Source organism: Molossus molossus, unplaced genomic scaffold (assembly GCF_014108415.1).
Source record: "Molossus molossus isolate mMolMol1 unplaced genomic scaffold, mMolMol1.p scaffold_m16_p_21, whole genome shotgun sequence".
Taxonomy (NCBI): Eukaryota; Metazoa; Chordata; class Mammalia; order Chiroptera; family Molossidae; genus Molossus; species Molossus molossus.
Genome location: NW_023425357.1, coordinates 15,442,827 through 15,457,805, shown reverse-complemented (window position 1 = coordinate 15,457,805; position 14,979 = coordinate 15,442,827). Strand labels below are relative to the sequence as shown.

Genomic DNA, 14,979 nt, shown 5'->3' with positions numbered 1-14,979 from the left:
GAATTCCAGGCCCTCCTTTGCTTAGCTGACCCAAGGAGCTGAGATTCCAGCCTTTACACATTGATTTAGTGCCCAAACTTGAGGTTTCAGAGTGTTGCTAAGTCTGCATACCTCTGTGCTGCCGTTGATGACATCTTTGCTAAACTGAATTTATTTGGAAACAAAATTTTAACCTATGAAATACTCTTTTTTTTTCATCCTCACCCGAGGACATTTTTCCATTTTTTTGTTCAGATAGAGTGGGAGGGAGAGAGAGGAAGAGAGAGAGAGAGAGAGAGAGAGAGAGAGAGAGAGAAAGAGAAACATCGACATGAAAGGGACACATCGAGTGGCTGGCTGCCACCCACACGACCCAACCAGGGCCAGGGACAAACTGCAACTGAGGTACATGCCCTTAGTGGGAACCGATATGTTTTTAGCCCTGGCCGGTTTGGCTCAGCGGTTAGAGCGTCGGCCTGCGGTCCTGAGAGACCCGGGTTCGGTTCCCGCTAAGGGCGCGTGCCTCGGTTGCAGTTTGTCCCCGGCCCTGGTCAGTTGTGCGGGTGGCAGCTGCTCGATGTGTTCCTTTCACATCGATGTTTCTCTCTTTCTCTCTGTTCCTCTCTCTCCCTCCCACTCTACCTGAACAAAAAAATGGAAAAAATATATATATATGTTTTTATTGATTTGAGAGAGAGATCAACAACTGCCTCCTGCACGCCCTCTACTGGGGATCGAGCCTGCAATCTGGGCATGTGCCCTGATCAGGAATCGAACCAGCAACCTCTGGGTGCATGGGACGATGTTCAACCAACTGTGCCACACCAGCCAGGGCCTGTGAAGTATTCTTTTATTTTTTAAAACTTATCTTTATTGTTGAATTTATTACAGATATCCTTCCCTTCCCCACCCCTGACCCCCTCCTCCATACTTCCACCCCCCCTCCTGCCTTCCCCACACTGTTGTCTGTGTCCATGGGTCATGCATGTATGCATACAAGTTCTTTGGTTTCTCTCTTCCCGCCCCACCTCCCCGCTTCCCTTTGAGGTTCGTCAGTCAAACATCCGATTTGTACTTCTTAATCCCTCCTATGTAGTATTCTTGCACAAAAAGTGGATGAGCTAGAGCCACATATGTGATCAATAAATCTCAAAAGCATAATGTTGAGGTGAAAAAAGTTGCATGAAGATATGTACAAACTATATGCCTAAAGTTTACCAAAACATTTAGAATTATTCTATACATTGTTGATGAATATATGCATATATGTTAAAAATGAAAATGTGTATGGGAGTGAAAACTAAAAATGCTAACAAACACATTTGAAAAGATGCTCAAAATCATTAGTAATAAGAGAATTGAAATAATGGCAGTATCACTTTACAAGGAATTACTCTGTCCAAAACGAGAATGCTGGATAATGCCAGGTGTAGGTGGTAATGGAAGGATACAGGAACCCTCATGAATTCTTGGTTGCTGGGGACAGCCATTGTGAAAAGCAGTCTGGCACACACATACCTATGACCCAGCAATTCTGCTCCCTAAGAAAAAGACATATAGCACTGGCTGATTTGGCTCAGCGGTTAGAGCATTGGCCTGCGGACCAAAGAGACCCGGGTTCGGTTCCCACTAAGGGCATGTACCTCGGTTGCAGTTTGTCCCCGGCCCTGGTTGAGGTCATGTGGTGGCAACTAGTCGATGTGTCTCTTTTCGCGTTGATGTTTCTCTCTCTCTCTTTCCCTCCCTCTCTCCCATTCTATCTGAAGATAAATGCAAAAATGTCCTCGGGTGAGGATTAAAAAAAAAAAAAAGACATATAGGTCTCTGAAGGGCCATGCATGAGGGCGCTCATTGAAGCATCACTTACAGTGATGATGCAGGGAGGGAGAATTGGAAGTAGCTTGGGTGTCTTCCCTGGGGAGGGGACAGTAAACTATGGTGTCCCAAGCAACCAAGAAGCCATGGAGTCAGTGTGTCCAGAGTAACATGGATGGAGCTTAACATCGTAGTGCTGAGCAAGAAACTTAATCGGATGAGCTATTTAACTCAGTCGTGGGTATGTAAATTAGAAAACATGTGCCAAGGAAACCGTGGTACCTGTTCTACAGGAACACACACAACAAAAATAGATATGGGCATATGAGAATGTTTGCCAGTAGGGGGCACTGAAAGGACTGTGATACAGGGATATAAGGAAATATGAAATTTAAAACAAGAGGTGCCGTGTGGGGAATGATGAGCTATGAAACTGAGGGTATGAGATTAATTCAACCCATGACACCTGAGATCTGAAAAAAGAAGACAAAAGGGGTTGGAGGATGATGAGTTCCAAATTTAGTAGTGAAATTATCTCTGAGGTGAGATCAGGTGTCTTCAAATGCCATCTGCAATGTATGCCACTTCAACATAAGCAATCTGGCCCTGGCCAGTGTGGCTCAGTTGAGCATTGTCCCATATACTGAAAGGGGGCAGGTTTGATTCCCGGTCAGGGCACATACTGGGGTTGCAAGTTCAATGCATTCGATGTTTTTCACTTCCTCTCCCTTCCTCTCTCTCTCTCAAAAAAAAAATAATAATAATAATAATAATAAAACTATTTAAAAAAATAAATCTACAGCGAATACAGAAAATTACTTAGGACAAAGCTGGGTGGTGAGGATGGAGGTTGTTACTTTATTCTCTACATGTTCTTGTATATTTGAGTAACTTCAAGAAAACTTTCCTTTCATCACTGACCATTAAAAACAAAACATCTTGTCTTAAAAATACAATGAAAGTATGTTATTAAATTCTAGCCAGACACAGAGGCCAGTTGAGAGCTGCTCTGAGCAAGGCTGGGAACGTCTTGAGGACAGAGGAGCATCAAACTCCTGAGCTTTTTCTCCATGCCACCAGCAGGATTAAACTGGATCATTTTCTCATCACATGCGTTTTATGTCATTTCATGCTATTTCATTTCATGTCCATGGACAACCTAAAATTATCTCATGTGCCGCTATTGGAAAATACCACTTTAACACATTGAATATGTCTTTGAAAGGATTTACCCTCTTTAGAAGGCATTGTAACAAAGTGTGTATATTTGTTATGTATACGAGAAGTGTACTTACTGTTAACTATACAACTTGATGAACTTTCACAGTCTGAATGCCCCCATGTAACAAGTGTCCAAATCAAGAAAGAGAAGTCTCCTTGTCCCTTCCAGTCACAGTACCCCAAGGGTAACCTCTCCCTTGACTTTTATCACTCTAGATTGGTTTTCCCTGTTCTAGAACTTCACAGCTACAGTATCATACAGTAGTAGTCTTTTAAGTATGGCTTTTTTCATTTTGCATAATCCTTTTGAGATTTATCCCAGTAGTTGAGGTTTTTTTGTTTTTGTTTTGTTTTTTAATCCTCACCTGAGGATATTTTTCAATTGACTTTCAGATACAGTAGGAGGGAGGGAGGGAGAGAGAAACATCGATGTGAGAGAGACACATTGAGTAGCCGCCACCCACACGACCCCAACCGGAGCTGCGTACTGCCTTCAGCGGGAACCAAACCCGGGACTCTCTGGCTGACGCTCCAACCGCTGAGCCAGACCAGCCAGGGCCCTAGTGATTCATTTTAATTGGAAAACATCTCATGTTGTTTACTACCAAACCAGTGTCTTGACAATAGAATTTTTAGTTCAGTTTGTTGCTCATTGTGCATACACCCAGAAGCTGCAGCTCAGACAGAGAACACTACCTGTCCTGGCCCTCGGGCTTGAGAAGTTTAAGACAAGAACTGGCCGCCTCCAGACACCACTTTCGCCTGCGGAACCAGCCTCCTGACACTAGGGGGCGCCATCGGAGAGGCCATGCGCCTCCCGGGAGCGCTGCTGCCGAGGCTGGCTCCTTGCACACCAGGACTAAAAGACATCCTTGGAACATGTCACTGAGTTCCCGCTGCCTCCCAGGAAAGTAGTCTTGTTGATACCCATTCCTCAGATGGACAAATGCACACGCTAAGTCACGCAGTACAGAGGAAATGGAACTGGGAACTGAACCTAGGACGTTTCCATACTTTGGCTCCTCCCTGTGACCTGTTTTGTCTCTAAGTGTGTGGTGGTGGGACGGGGACTTTTTCCCCACCAGGCCCATTCAGTGTGCCCCCTCCATTTTCCTAGCACACTTCTCTTCCCCCTCATTGTACACTCACCTCAAACTCCCCTCGCACACCCATCTCCTGCCATCCTCTCCCCTCACCCACAGCGCATGCAGTCAGCCTCTGAGCCCAGCTGCCTCCTCATCTCTCCACCACCCTGCCTTGGGCTAGCCCTGTCCTCACCTGCCAGGGTCCCTTCCTGGGCCTCCCCCTGGGCTCCTACCTTGGAGAGACGGAACCACCCGCAGAAGAGGCAGGATTCCAGGATTCATATGCAGGTCCGACTTGGATCTCTCTTCTGCTCCCAGGAAGGCCCATGTCTTAAAGGAGAGACATCAGGTGGTGCACTCACGCTCCCAACCCCACCTCTCTCCACCACCAGGGCAGCCTTCCCAGGGGCACATCGCCCTGCCCATGTGGCCAGATACTAGCACAATCTGGAATATCAGGTCTATAAACCGCTTGGGGGTGGGGCACACAAGGCTGTTCTCTCATGCTGGTCTGCCTGCTTGACCTCTGTCCCTTTCTCCAGACACCCTCCTCCCTTCCTGGGAGTCTGGGCCAAGGAGGGGCCTGGGCATATATAGGGCACCGCTGTGGGAGGGGCTGGCCAGAGAAACTTCAGGCAGAGAAGGTGAGGTGGGGATTCTGGGGGTCTGGATGGGCAGAGGGAACTGAAGTGGTCTGAGGCTCAAGGAGGCCCAGTGCTGAGCTCTGGCCGGTGACTGCCCTGCCTGGGCCTCACTATCCTCTTTTGTAAAATGGCCCACCGACAGGGGTTGTGGGAAGCTGGGCACACTCAGTTCCAGCCTGGACCTGGCAGAGAGCGAGGAGCAGCCGCTGGCATCTGGGGTGTGGAGTCGGGGCAGTGGGTCCTGCTGAGCCCTGCCCCCCACCCCCAGCCTTTTCCTGGCCTCATCCCTGCTCATGTGTCCCAGGCAGGACCATGGCTTCTGCAGCAGCAGAGGAGGAGAAGGGATCTCCAATTGTGGTGGGGCTGCTGGTCGTGGGCAACATCATTATTCTGGTGAGACATCCCCCAGTGCTGGGAGCAGGTGGGCAGGTGGGGAGAAGGGGGCAGTCCCGAGCCTGGGGGTGGAGGCTAAGGGCCCAGGACTCCCCAGCAGGCCAGGGCTGCAGGCTCTCAAGTCAAAGCAGCCTGGATTCGAATCTCAGCTCTGCCGCTCCCAGCAGTGTGATCTTGAGCAAGTGGCTTTAATTCTCTATGCCTGTTTCCCCCTGGATAGATTATGTCCTCATTGTGGGGATATTTGTGTAGATCAATCCATGTATGACCCTCAGCTTAGAAAAAGTGATTAACAAATGCTAGCTATCAACATTAACATGGTTATGGACTTAAAGTGCCTGTTTGGCACACAGGAGGCCCTTGATAATAAATAATAACAACGTATTTTACTTGCTATTTAATGTTTTGTTTTGTTTTGTTTTGTTTTTTAAATGTGATGCCTGACCTCGGTTGTAGTTTGTCCCTGGTCTTGGTTGGGGTCATGCACGTGGCGACCACTCTATGTGTCTCTCTCACGTCGATGTTTCTCTCTCTCTCTTTCCACCTCTCTCCCTCCCGCTCTATCTGAAGATAGATGCAAAAATGCCCTCAGGTGAGGATTAAAAAAAAAAAAAATGTGATGCCTGTACATGGCTCTGGGGCCAGATAGCCTGGGTTCAAATTCCAGCTCTGCAACTTTCTATTGTGGGACCTGGGATCACCTCCCTGAACCTCAATTTTCTCATCTGTAAGATGGAGATAAAAAAGTAATGCTGAGAGGATAAAATGAGTTACTGGATTAACGTGCTAAGTGCAGTCTGGAAAAGTGATGACTCTTTGTATTCACCATAACAACAAGGTACACCACAGCTGGTAACAATAATGGTCACCACACAGTTACAGACCCATTGCCTGGCACACAGTAAGTACTCTAGGTATGTTAATTTGATTGTTGTCAGTAGGAGTCCACCAAGAAGTTTCCTCTCTTTTGTTCCCTATTCCTCATCCCACAGGTAACCAGGTGTTTAGTTTTTCCAATATGCAACCAATGCAAGATATAGGAGCTTATATAGCTATTTTATCCCCTTTTTTGCCCCAAATGTACCTCAGTGCACGTCCTTTTTCATGCCTCCCATTTCCTCCCACTCACATAGCCTGTAGGCCACTCCACAGAAGTCCTCGAGAGAGCCTCCTGGTCCTTTTTCACAACTGCATAGCACTCCATTGTGTGGCATCCTGGTTCCTCGACCCACGGTGCTGCAGGGGATCACCGTGTGGGTTTGTGATTTTCCTACATAGGCAGGTGTATGTGGAGGGTTGATTTCTGCAAGTGGAACTGCTGAACCAAAGGGTTGATGTATTAGTAATTATTCCAGGAATCATACTAGTAAGGGAGGGCAGGTTGACAGAGCATCTCTGTGCCAGTCATTCACTCTAGGCTTTGCATGTGGCATCTCCTTTTACCCTTGAAGCAAACAACAGTGCAGGGAGGAAGGGAGTTCTGACTGGGCCCTCCCTTCCTTCCTGGCCTCTGTCTAGCCTCAGCCCTGCTCATGAAAGGTGATGCCTTCGCCTCTCTTGTTACATGCTCACTTGACGGAACAGGCAGTGGCGGTTCAGAATGAGGAAGCAACTTGCTCTCGGAGACTCACGCAGCTGGGGCTGTTGCCCCTGACTGAGCAGGTCTTTCTAACCAGCTTCTCTGTCTAGCTGTCAGGCCTGGCCCTGTTTGCCGAGACAGTATGGGTGACAGCTGACCAGTACCGTGTGTACCCACTGATGGGCATCTCAGGCAAGGATGACGTCTTTGCTGGCGCCTGGATTGCCATTTTCTGTGGCTTCTCCTTCTTCGTCGTGGCCAGCTTCGGTGTGGGTGCAGCGCTCTGCCGCCGGCGGTCCATGATCCTCACGGTGAGGCCCAGGAGGAGGGGATGGGGACAGGTAGGCACAAAGATCACGCTCACAAAGTCGTAATAACCACCAGCACTGCAGCCACTAGTATGTGTTCAGCATGGCACCACACCTGGCAATCATTTTAGTTCACCGCCCCACAACCCAAAACACCTGCCACCATTATTTCAAAAAGAAAACTGGGGCCCAGGGGAGGAAAGGAATAAAGCTTTTGAGGAGGACAGCTCTTGAGTAGCAGGACTGGGATTTGAACCTCAGCTGGCTGGTTTCCAGAGTCTACGCTCATGAGTGCTGGTGATAATGACAATAATCACAGCACAGGTATCATGGAATGAGTGCTCACTGCTTTCTAAATGCTTGACGTGGCTTAGTTCATTTATTCCTCACAACTGTTATGAGAAACTCTCATTCTCCTCCTCCTCGTCATCATCATTATCATCATCATCGTGAGCCCACTTGACAGTTGAAATGGAGGCTCAGAGAGGTGAAGTCAGTTCTCCAGGGTCACACAGCAAGTGAGTGGCAGAGCCAGGATTTACAGCTGAGAAGTTCAGCTCCTGAGCCTGTGCTCTCAATCTCTGCCAACAACAACAGCTGCACCAACCATATCCATACTTCCCAGGGTGCTGGCTAAGCAGTTTATAAAATGAGCTCCCTCGACCCTCCCCCAAGCTCTCTGAAGTTACTGCTTTCCTGCTTATGTACTAGAGGAGGACACTGAGGTTCAAAGAGGCCAAAGAGGTAGGGAGAGCAGGGATTCCAATCCCTTGACACAGAGCCAACACTGTGCTTCCTCTAGAGATGAGAGCCCTTTAAATTCCCAGAAGCACCTACTTATTCAATCAACAAGTGCTAATTGAGCCAGAACCATGTGCCAACCCTGTGCTAGGCGCTGGGGCTATCCAGTGAGCAACCTATAAAGTTCTCGTCACAGGGAAGATGCTCGGAGGAGGGAAGACAGTGACCAGGGAAGGGTGAGCTGACGCTGGGGAAGAGGGGAGGCCTCGCAGCCAGAGAAAGTAAAGGCCTCGGGGAGGTGATGAGGGAGCCTGTGGGTGTATCTGCAGGAACAACAGTCCAGGTGGAGGGAACGGCAAGAACAAAGGCTCTGAAGCCAGAGGAAGCCAGGAGGCCAGTGTGGCTGAAAACACATGGGGGAGGGGGGAGGGGCGGAGGGGGGGGGACAGCGGGCGGTGGGCACGGAGGGAAGGAAGGGGAGGTGGGCCTACCAGGTGGGCCTGACCCGCCTCGGTAAAGACTTGGGCTTTACCATAAGATCAAGCCATGGAATGGCTCTTTTCCTCTCCTGTTTCCCTTCTTTTTAAAATTTCTTTCCTGCATTTAATTCTCTGGCATAACAATGTAACCAAAGCCCTAAAAGTTTCCCCCAACTAGTAAAAAAAGGTTGATATCTATCTATGAGTTTGTCATTAACTGAGACGCAGAAGTGTTTTAAACATTATTATGGGACACTTGAAACAGACTAGAGTAGAGAGAATGGCCCGATGAAACCCGTGGACCTATCACCTGGTTTCAACCTGGTGAATCACAGGCCGGCCAATTTGTCTCGTCGACTCGCTCTGCCTGCCCACATTTTTCTTGCCTGGGGTATTTTGAAGCGCATTCCAGACACCAAGTCATTTACCTATAAATACTTGAGGGCACAGTTCCTTGCGTGATAAGGACATTGTTTTGAAGCAGTCGGGCATGTCATGCCACACCATCTCATCTCTCGGCAGTGTGGTTGGCACATCCACACCCTGGTGGTTTACTTTCTTTTTAAAAAAATTTTTTTTTTTATTGATGATTAGAGAGAGAGAGGAAGGGAGAGGGAGAGAGAGATAGAAACATCGATGAGAGAGAACATCGATTGGCCACTTCCCGCATGCCCCCCACTGGGGATCGGGCCCACAACCTGGGCATGTCCCCTGACCGGGAATCGAACCTGTGACCTCTTGGTGTGTGGATCGACGCTCAACCACTGAGCCACACCGGCCCGGGCTGAAAATTATTTTCATTAAACACCAGTCAAAGAAGTTTTTCTGTTTTGCCCAACCACCACGCTGCTGTCACACCTGCAAAATTCACCCTCATTTTTTTTTTTTTTTTTTTTATCCTAACCTGAGGACATTTTTTGTTCAGATAGAGTGGGAGGGAGAGAGAGAGAAACATCGATGTGAAAGGGACACACCGAGTGGCTGCCACCCGCACGACCAACCAGGGCCGGGGACAAACTGCAACCGAAGTACATGCCCTTAGCGGGAACCGAACCCGGGTCTCTCGGGACCGCAGGCCAAAGCTCTAACCGCTGAGCCGAACCGGCCAGGGCTCTTTTTTTTTTTTTTTTGTATCCTCACCCGAGGACATTTTTTTTTTTTTATATTTTGTTCAGATAGAGTGGGAGGGGGAGAGAGAGAGAGAAACATCGACATGAAAGGGACACATCGAGTGGCTGCCACCCGCACAACCCAACCAGGGTCGGGGACACACTGCAACCGAGGTATGTGCCCTTAGCGGGAACCGAACCCGGGTCTCTTGGGACCGCAGGCTGACGCTCTAACCGCTGAGCCAAACCAGCCAGGGCATCATTTCTTCACATCTATCTCCCAATACCCAGTCTGTGTTCAGATGTCCGGTTATGTCGAGAATATCTCCCGCCACCTTCTAGAGTAGACATTTATTTTATGGCATCCAAGTATATCGTTAACTTCAGGAAATACTTTACATATATTTTCACTTCACTTTCCCCTAATATTTTATTATGGAACATTTCTAACATACAGAAAAGGTGAAAGACTTGAACAACGAACACCTACATACCCATCACATACATGCTACCATTATTGTTATTCTGTACTTTTTTTTTTTTAATTGCATTTCTGGCACTCGCCCTCCCTGGAGCACTCAGGGCCTTTCTCCTCCGCCTGCCCTTCCCCCACCAGCATTTCCTGAACTCTAAGGGGCCCCTCAAGGCTGGCAACCAGGGCAGCAATGGGCAGCGGCAGCGTGTCACAGGCAAACCCCCTTTTCTCTGATTTCTTGATGAGCCAAAGCAGACAGCCTAGGCTCATTTCCCCAGCCCTTTCTTATTTCATCGTCCCTGGGTTTTTTGGTTTTTTTTAATATGTTTTTATTGATTTTTTTAGAGAGAGAGAGAGAGAAACATCAATCAGCTGCCTCCTTCATGCCCCCCACTGCGGATCGGGCCCACAACGCATGTGCCCTGACTGGGAATCGAACCGGGACCTCTTGGTCCATGGAATGTCACTCAATGCACTGAGCCACTCTGGGCAGGCTCACTGTCCCCAGCTTTAATAAATGTCCTCTAGCCTGGCCAGTGTGGCTCAGTGGACTGAGCGTCATCTCATGCACCGAGAGGTCACTGGTTTGATTCCTGGTCAGGGCACATGCCCAGGTTGCGGGCTCAGTCCCCAATGGAAGGGTGTACAGGAGGCAGCTAGTGGATATATCTCTCACATCAATGTTTCTATCTCTCTCTCTAAAAAATCAATAAAAACATTGAAAATAAATGAATAAATAAATGGCATCCTCTAGCCTTGGCCAGTGTGGCTCAGTTGGTTGGGTGCCTCCTGTGCACTGAAAGGTCGCCAGTTCGACTCCCAGTCAGGGCACAAGCCCAGGTTGTGGGCTCGATTCCCAGTGGGGGGGCGTGTAGGAGACAGAGATCAATTGCTGTTTCTCTCTCTCTCTCCTTCTCCCTTCCTCTCTCTCTCAAAATCCATGACAAAAATCTTTAAAAAATTTAAATAAAAATAAACGTCCTCTAAAAAAGAAATTGCACTTCTATCCATCAATCCATCCCTTGAGGGGGTGTGATTTCATAGGATTTGGCCTGACTGAGCTGTTTGTTCGTCCCTCTCTCTCTCCACAGTACCTGGTGCTCATGCTCATCGTCTACATCTTTGAGTGTGCCTCCTGCATCACATCCTACACCCACCGGGACTATGTGAGCCAGGCGGGGGCCAGGGGAGGGGCATGACTTCCGGGGGGAATGATGGGGGTGAGGGTCTCGGGCTAAGAGTGGAGGTCGACTTTTCTCCCCACCCATCTCCACTGGGCCCTGTTCTTCCCGGCCCCCCACAGATGGTGTCCAACCCATCGCTGATTACCAAGCAGATGCTAACATTCTACAGTGCAGACACCGACCAGGGCCAAGAACTGACTCGCCTCTGGGACCGCATCATGATTGAGGTGAGCGAGCATAAGCCAGGGTGGGCACGGAGGCCTGGAGGACCTGAGGCTCTGACTACAGAGGTGGATAGGGCTCCCACCATGCCTGCTGGTGTATGATATCCACTTATTTGGTTCTTATGAGGGAGGCTCTGGCCATTGTCATTTTCCAGACGGGTAAACAGGCTCCCCAAAAGGGAACGTGGCTGAGCTGGCATCCAAACCTGGCAGCCTAGATCCAGAATCCCAGCTCTTAATCATGATGCATCCTGTATTAACAACAAACAATTAATGAGCACTGACATCTGGGTAGCACTGTCCAAAGCACATTGAAAGCTTATCTAATCCTCACGACTACCCTACAAGGGAAGTCAGCTTTTCAGCAATGAGGAAACTGAGGAAAGAGGTTGAGGGGCTTGTACAAGGTCACACAACTGGTAGGTCACAGAACCAGAAGGATTCAAACCCAGGATGCCAGGTTCCAGAAATCACATTCTTAGCTAAACCCAACTTGGCATGGCAGCGCAGAGGAGAGCGTTAAGGATTCAGGGGAAACTGGGGCCCCAATTCGGCTCAAGTCCTACAGCTAGCCAGGATGGGAACCCATGTCTGAAAGGGCCTACGTCTTCATCTTTCAGGGACCACAAAGTAAACACCCACAGGGACGAGACAAACACAGAAATCCGCCTTTTGGTGTCACTTAGCTCAGGTTCTGTTGGCAGTGAATTCAAAAGAATTTTAAAATAAGTTACAAGTGTGGCTTTGATCCAAATCTCCCACCAGTCTCTTGGTTCTGGAACAAATATCTATCTCCTGGTCCTTGCTCACACACATGGACCCCGCCCTCCTCTTGGGGGCCCAGGACACGACACGGGAAGGTGGGCCCAGCCGTGGCACGGAACAGCCTGGTCCTTTCTCACTGTCGGACCTCAGGCAAGCGGAGGTCTGCCCTGAGCCGGAGCCTGACCCCTGCCTCTCTCTGCAGCAAGAGTGCTGTGGCACATCTGGTCCCATGGACTGGGTGAACTTCACATCGGCCTTCCGGAAGGCCACCCCGGAGGTGGTGTTTCCCTGGCCCCCACTGTGCTGCCGGAGGACTGGCAACTTCATTCCCCTCAATGAAGAAGGCTGTCGCCTGGGCCACATGGACTACCTATTCACCAAGGTACGTCCCTCCTGCTGCCCCTGTCTGTGGTCTCTCCGGCCCTCCCTGATTCTTCTCTCTCTTCCTCCCTCCCACTGTCTGTTACTTCTTCCTCCCCTCTCTGGCTTTCTCTCTCTCTCCCTTCTCTCAACTCTCCCTCCATTTGTCGCTCCCTCCCTCTGAAAGTCAGCGGGATACACACAGGGTCTGTCTGATTTAGACCTGGCACCTGCAACTCTTCTCAAGTTGTCTGGGAACGTGAGCAACATAATAGCAATAGCACAGCACCAAGAAGAACATTTATTGTGCTTATACTTTGTACCAGGCATCCTTCTAAGTGCTTTAAGTTTCTGTCTTATTTCTCACCACAACCTGATGAGGTAAAGATGATAATTAGCCCGTGTTACATGTGATGAAACAGGGGGTCACTCACTAGTGAGGGATGGAGCTGGGGTTTGATTTTAGACAGTTAGGCCCCAACAAGGTGCTTTAACTGCAAGGGGAGTGCAGAGGCCGAGAAAGAAACCGGAGGAGGTTAGACTAGGAGAGCTGGTCCCAGGGGCCCTCTGGCTGCTCCTGGCTGCCTGGGGCCCTTCAGCACCATGTCTGAGGTCGGCATGCTAACCATCACCACTCTCAGCATGGGACGGTCATGTCCCCAGCCCTGACTCTGTGCAGCGTGCTGACATGCATCCTCATGGAATCTTCACAACTGCTCTCAGAGGACAGTGCTGTTTAAATCATCACTTCGCAGACGGGAAAACTGAGGCTCATGTGGTCAGAGTCATATGTAGGCCCCATAGCCAACAAATGGTAGAGCTAGCCCCCCACTCGGTCCTGCCTGACTCCAGGGCACACACTCTAAACCTTTGTCCTTGGCTGCTTCCAAGTTGGGGCATGAATGTGTGGGGCTCTGGACCCCCTCAGCCTCATCTCTAAATGAGGAGATGTCAGTAGTGGACTGATCCTAAAGGCATATTTCATTTATTTATTCATTTGTTTTTTTAAATCCTCGCCGAGGATATTTTTCCCAGGAAGGAGAGGGGGGAAGAGAGAGAGAGAAACATCGATGTGAGAGAGACACATTGAATGGTTGCCTCCCGCATGACCCCAACTGGGGTCAAACCACAACTGAAGTACATGCCCTTGGTCGGAATCGAACCCAGGACTCCCTGGTCCGCGGGCTGATGCTCTAACCACTGGGCTAAACCGGCCAGGACCCAAAGGCGTAGTTCAAACCCTTGGAACTTGTGGGCAGCATGGAGAGCCGGCTCTAAAGAAAACCCCCCTCAGGCTGTCGGAGTCACCACCACCGCAGCACCTACTTACACAGCGCCTGGGTTCAAGGTCACCTCCCTGCTCTCTGAGACCCTCTAGGAGGTAGACACCAAGTGATCCCCATTGCACAAGGGAAAAACCAAGGCTCAAGAAAGGCAGTGACTTCCCCCAGGGCATCCAGGGGCTCTTGCTTTCTCATTCCCTAGGAATGTTCTCGAACCCTCATTTTCCCCTGCCCAGGGCTGCTTCGAACACATTGGCCATGCCATCGACAGCTACACGTGGGGCATCTCGTGGTTTGGGTTTGCCATCCTGATGTGGACGGTGAGAGGCCGGGAGCCTGTGGGCTGGGTGGGGTGTGGGTGTGGGGCTGGAGTGCCCCTAACCCGACTGCCTCTTCCTCCAGCTCCCCGTGATGCTGATCGCCATGTATTTCTACACCACACTGTGAGGAGCGAGAAGGGATGGCCCCGTGCACACCTCGGCCTCCTCCTCCTCCTGCTTCTGCTTCCTCCGGCTGAGGCTTGGCTGGCCGCCTCACTTCTCCCCTTTCTACCTCCCTCACCCTTCCCTCCGTCTACTCCCAAGGTCTTTTACCAGGTCTCTGAGCTCTGCTAGGAATTGGGGATGCCCTGAAACCCCTGGACACGTATGCATGGACGCTTAGCCCTTAACCTCATTTCAGTTTGATTCCTGCTCCATCTACCAGTGGCAACTTACAGTCCTGTCCTTAGACCTCACCACCCCGTCCACGGATGCCTCCTTCACGGTGGATGTTGCCATTATTACTGAGTGGTTTGTGATCGTCTATTTAAGCTCTGGCCGACTGGGATTGCTCTGAGGGGAGGGACAAGTTCTGTCATGGTCATTCATTGTCCCCAGCATCGCCCAGCACTGGGCTGAGCATAGATATTCAATAAATACTGTTTGCCTGAGTTAATTTGTCTTCTTCTGGGACAGAGGTGAATGAAGGACAAAGGAGAATGAACTTCCCATGGAAAGGGCAGAAACCAACTGGCCCTGACTGAAATACAAAAGGAAATGTACTCACGTAGCCGAGTCATGAGGGCTGGATCCAGGAGCTCAGACTAGGTTTCCAGGAAGCCGGCCTCGTTCTAAGGCAGGAACTACCTGCAACACCAGATGTACATCTTTATAGCTAAGCACCAGAGCGGCGGGAAGGGGTCTCTGTCCCAATAGCTTTAGCCAAGGTCAAGGATTAAATTTCACTGTCTTGGTTCAGGTTGTAGGCCCACCCTTCGGTTAGGGAAGGGAGATCACCGACCGAATGATCCTGCTAAGGATGCATCAGGGAGTCGTGTTGAGAAGGAGGTTGTTC

General features: G+C 49.8%; 1 protein-coding gene across 1 annotated transcript; it reads left to right on the top strand.

Annotated features, from left to right (window-relative positions):
- Positions 1–4,699: 4,699 nt before the first annotated feature.
- UPK1A (uroplakin 1A) lies at positions 4,700–14,496 on the top strand. The gene is made up of 8 exons (XM_036274707.1): positions 4,700–4,744; positions 5,049–5,137; positions 6,827–7,027; positions 10,920–10,994; positions 11,132–11,239; positions 12,204–12,383; positions 13,881–13,964; positions 14,047–14,496. The coding sequence occupies exons 2-8, from the start codon at positions 5,057–5,059 to the stop codon at positions 14,089–14,091; spliced, it is 774 nt and encodes a 257-aa protein (XP_036130600.1). The 5' UTR covers positions 4,700–4,744; positions 5,049–5,056; the 3' UTR covers positions 14,092–14,496.
- The last annotated feature ends 483 nt before the right edge of the window (positions 14,497–14,979 follow it).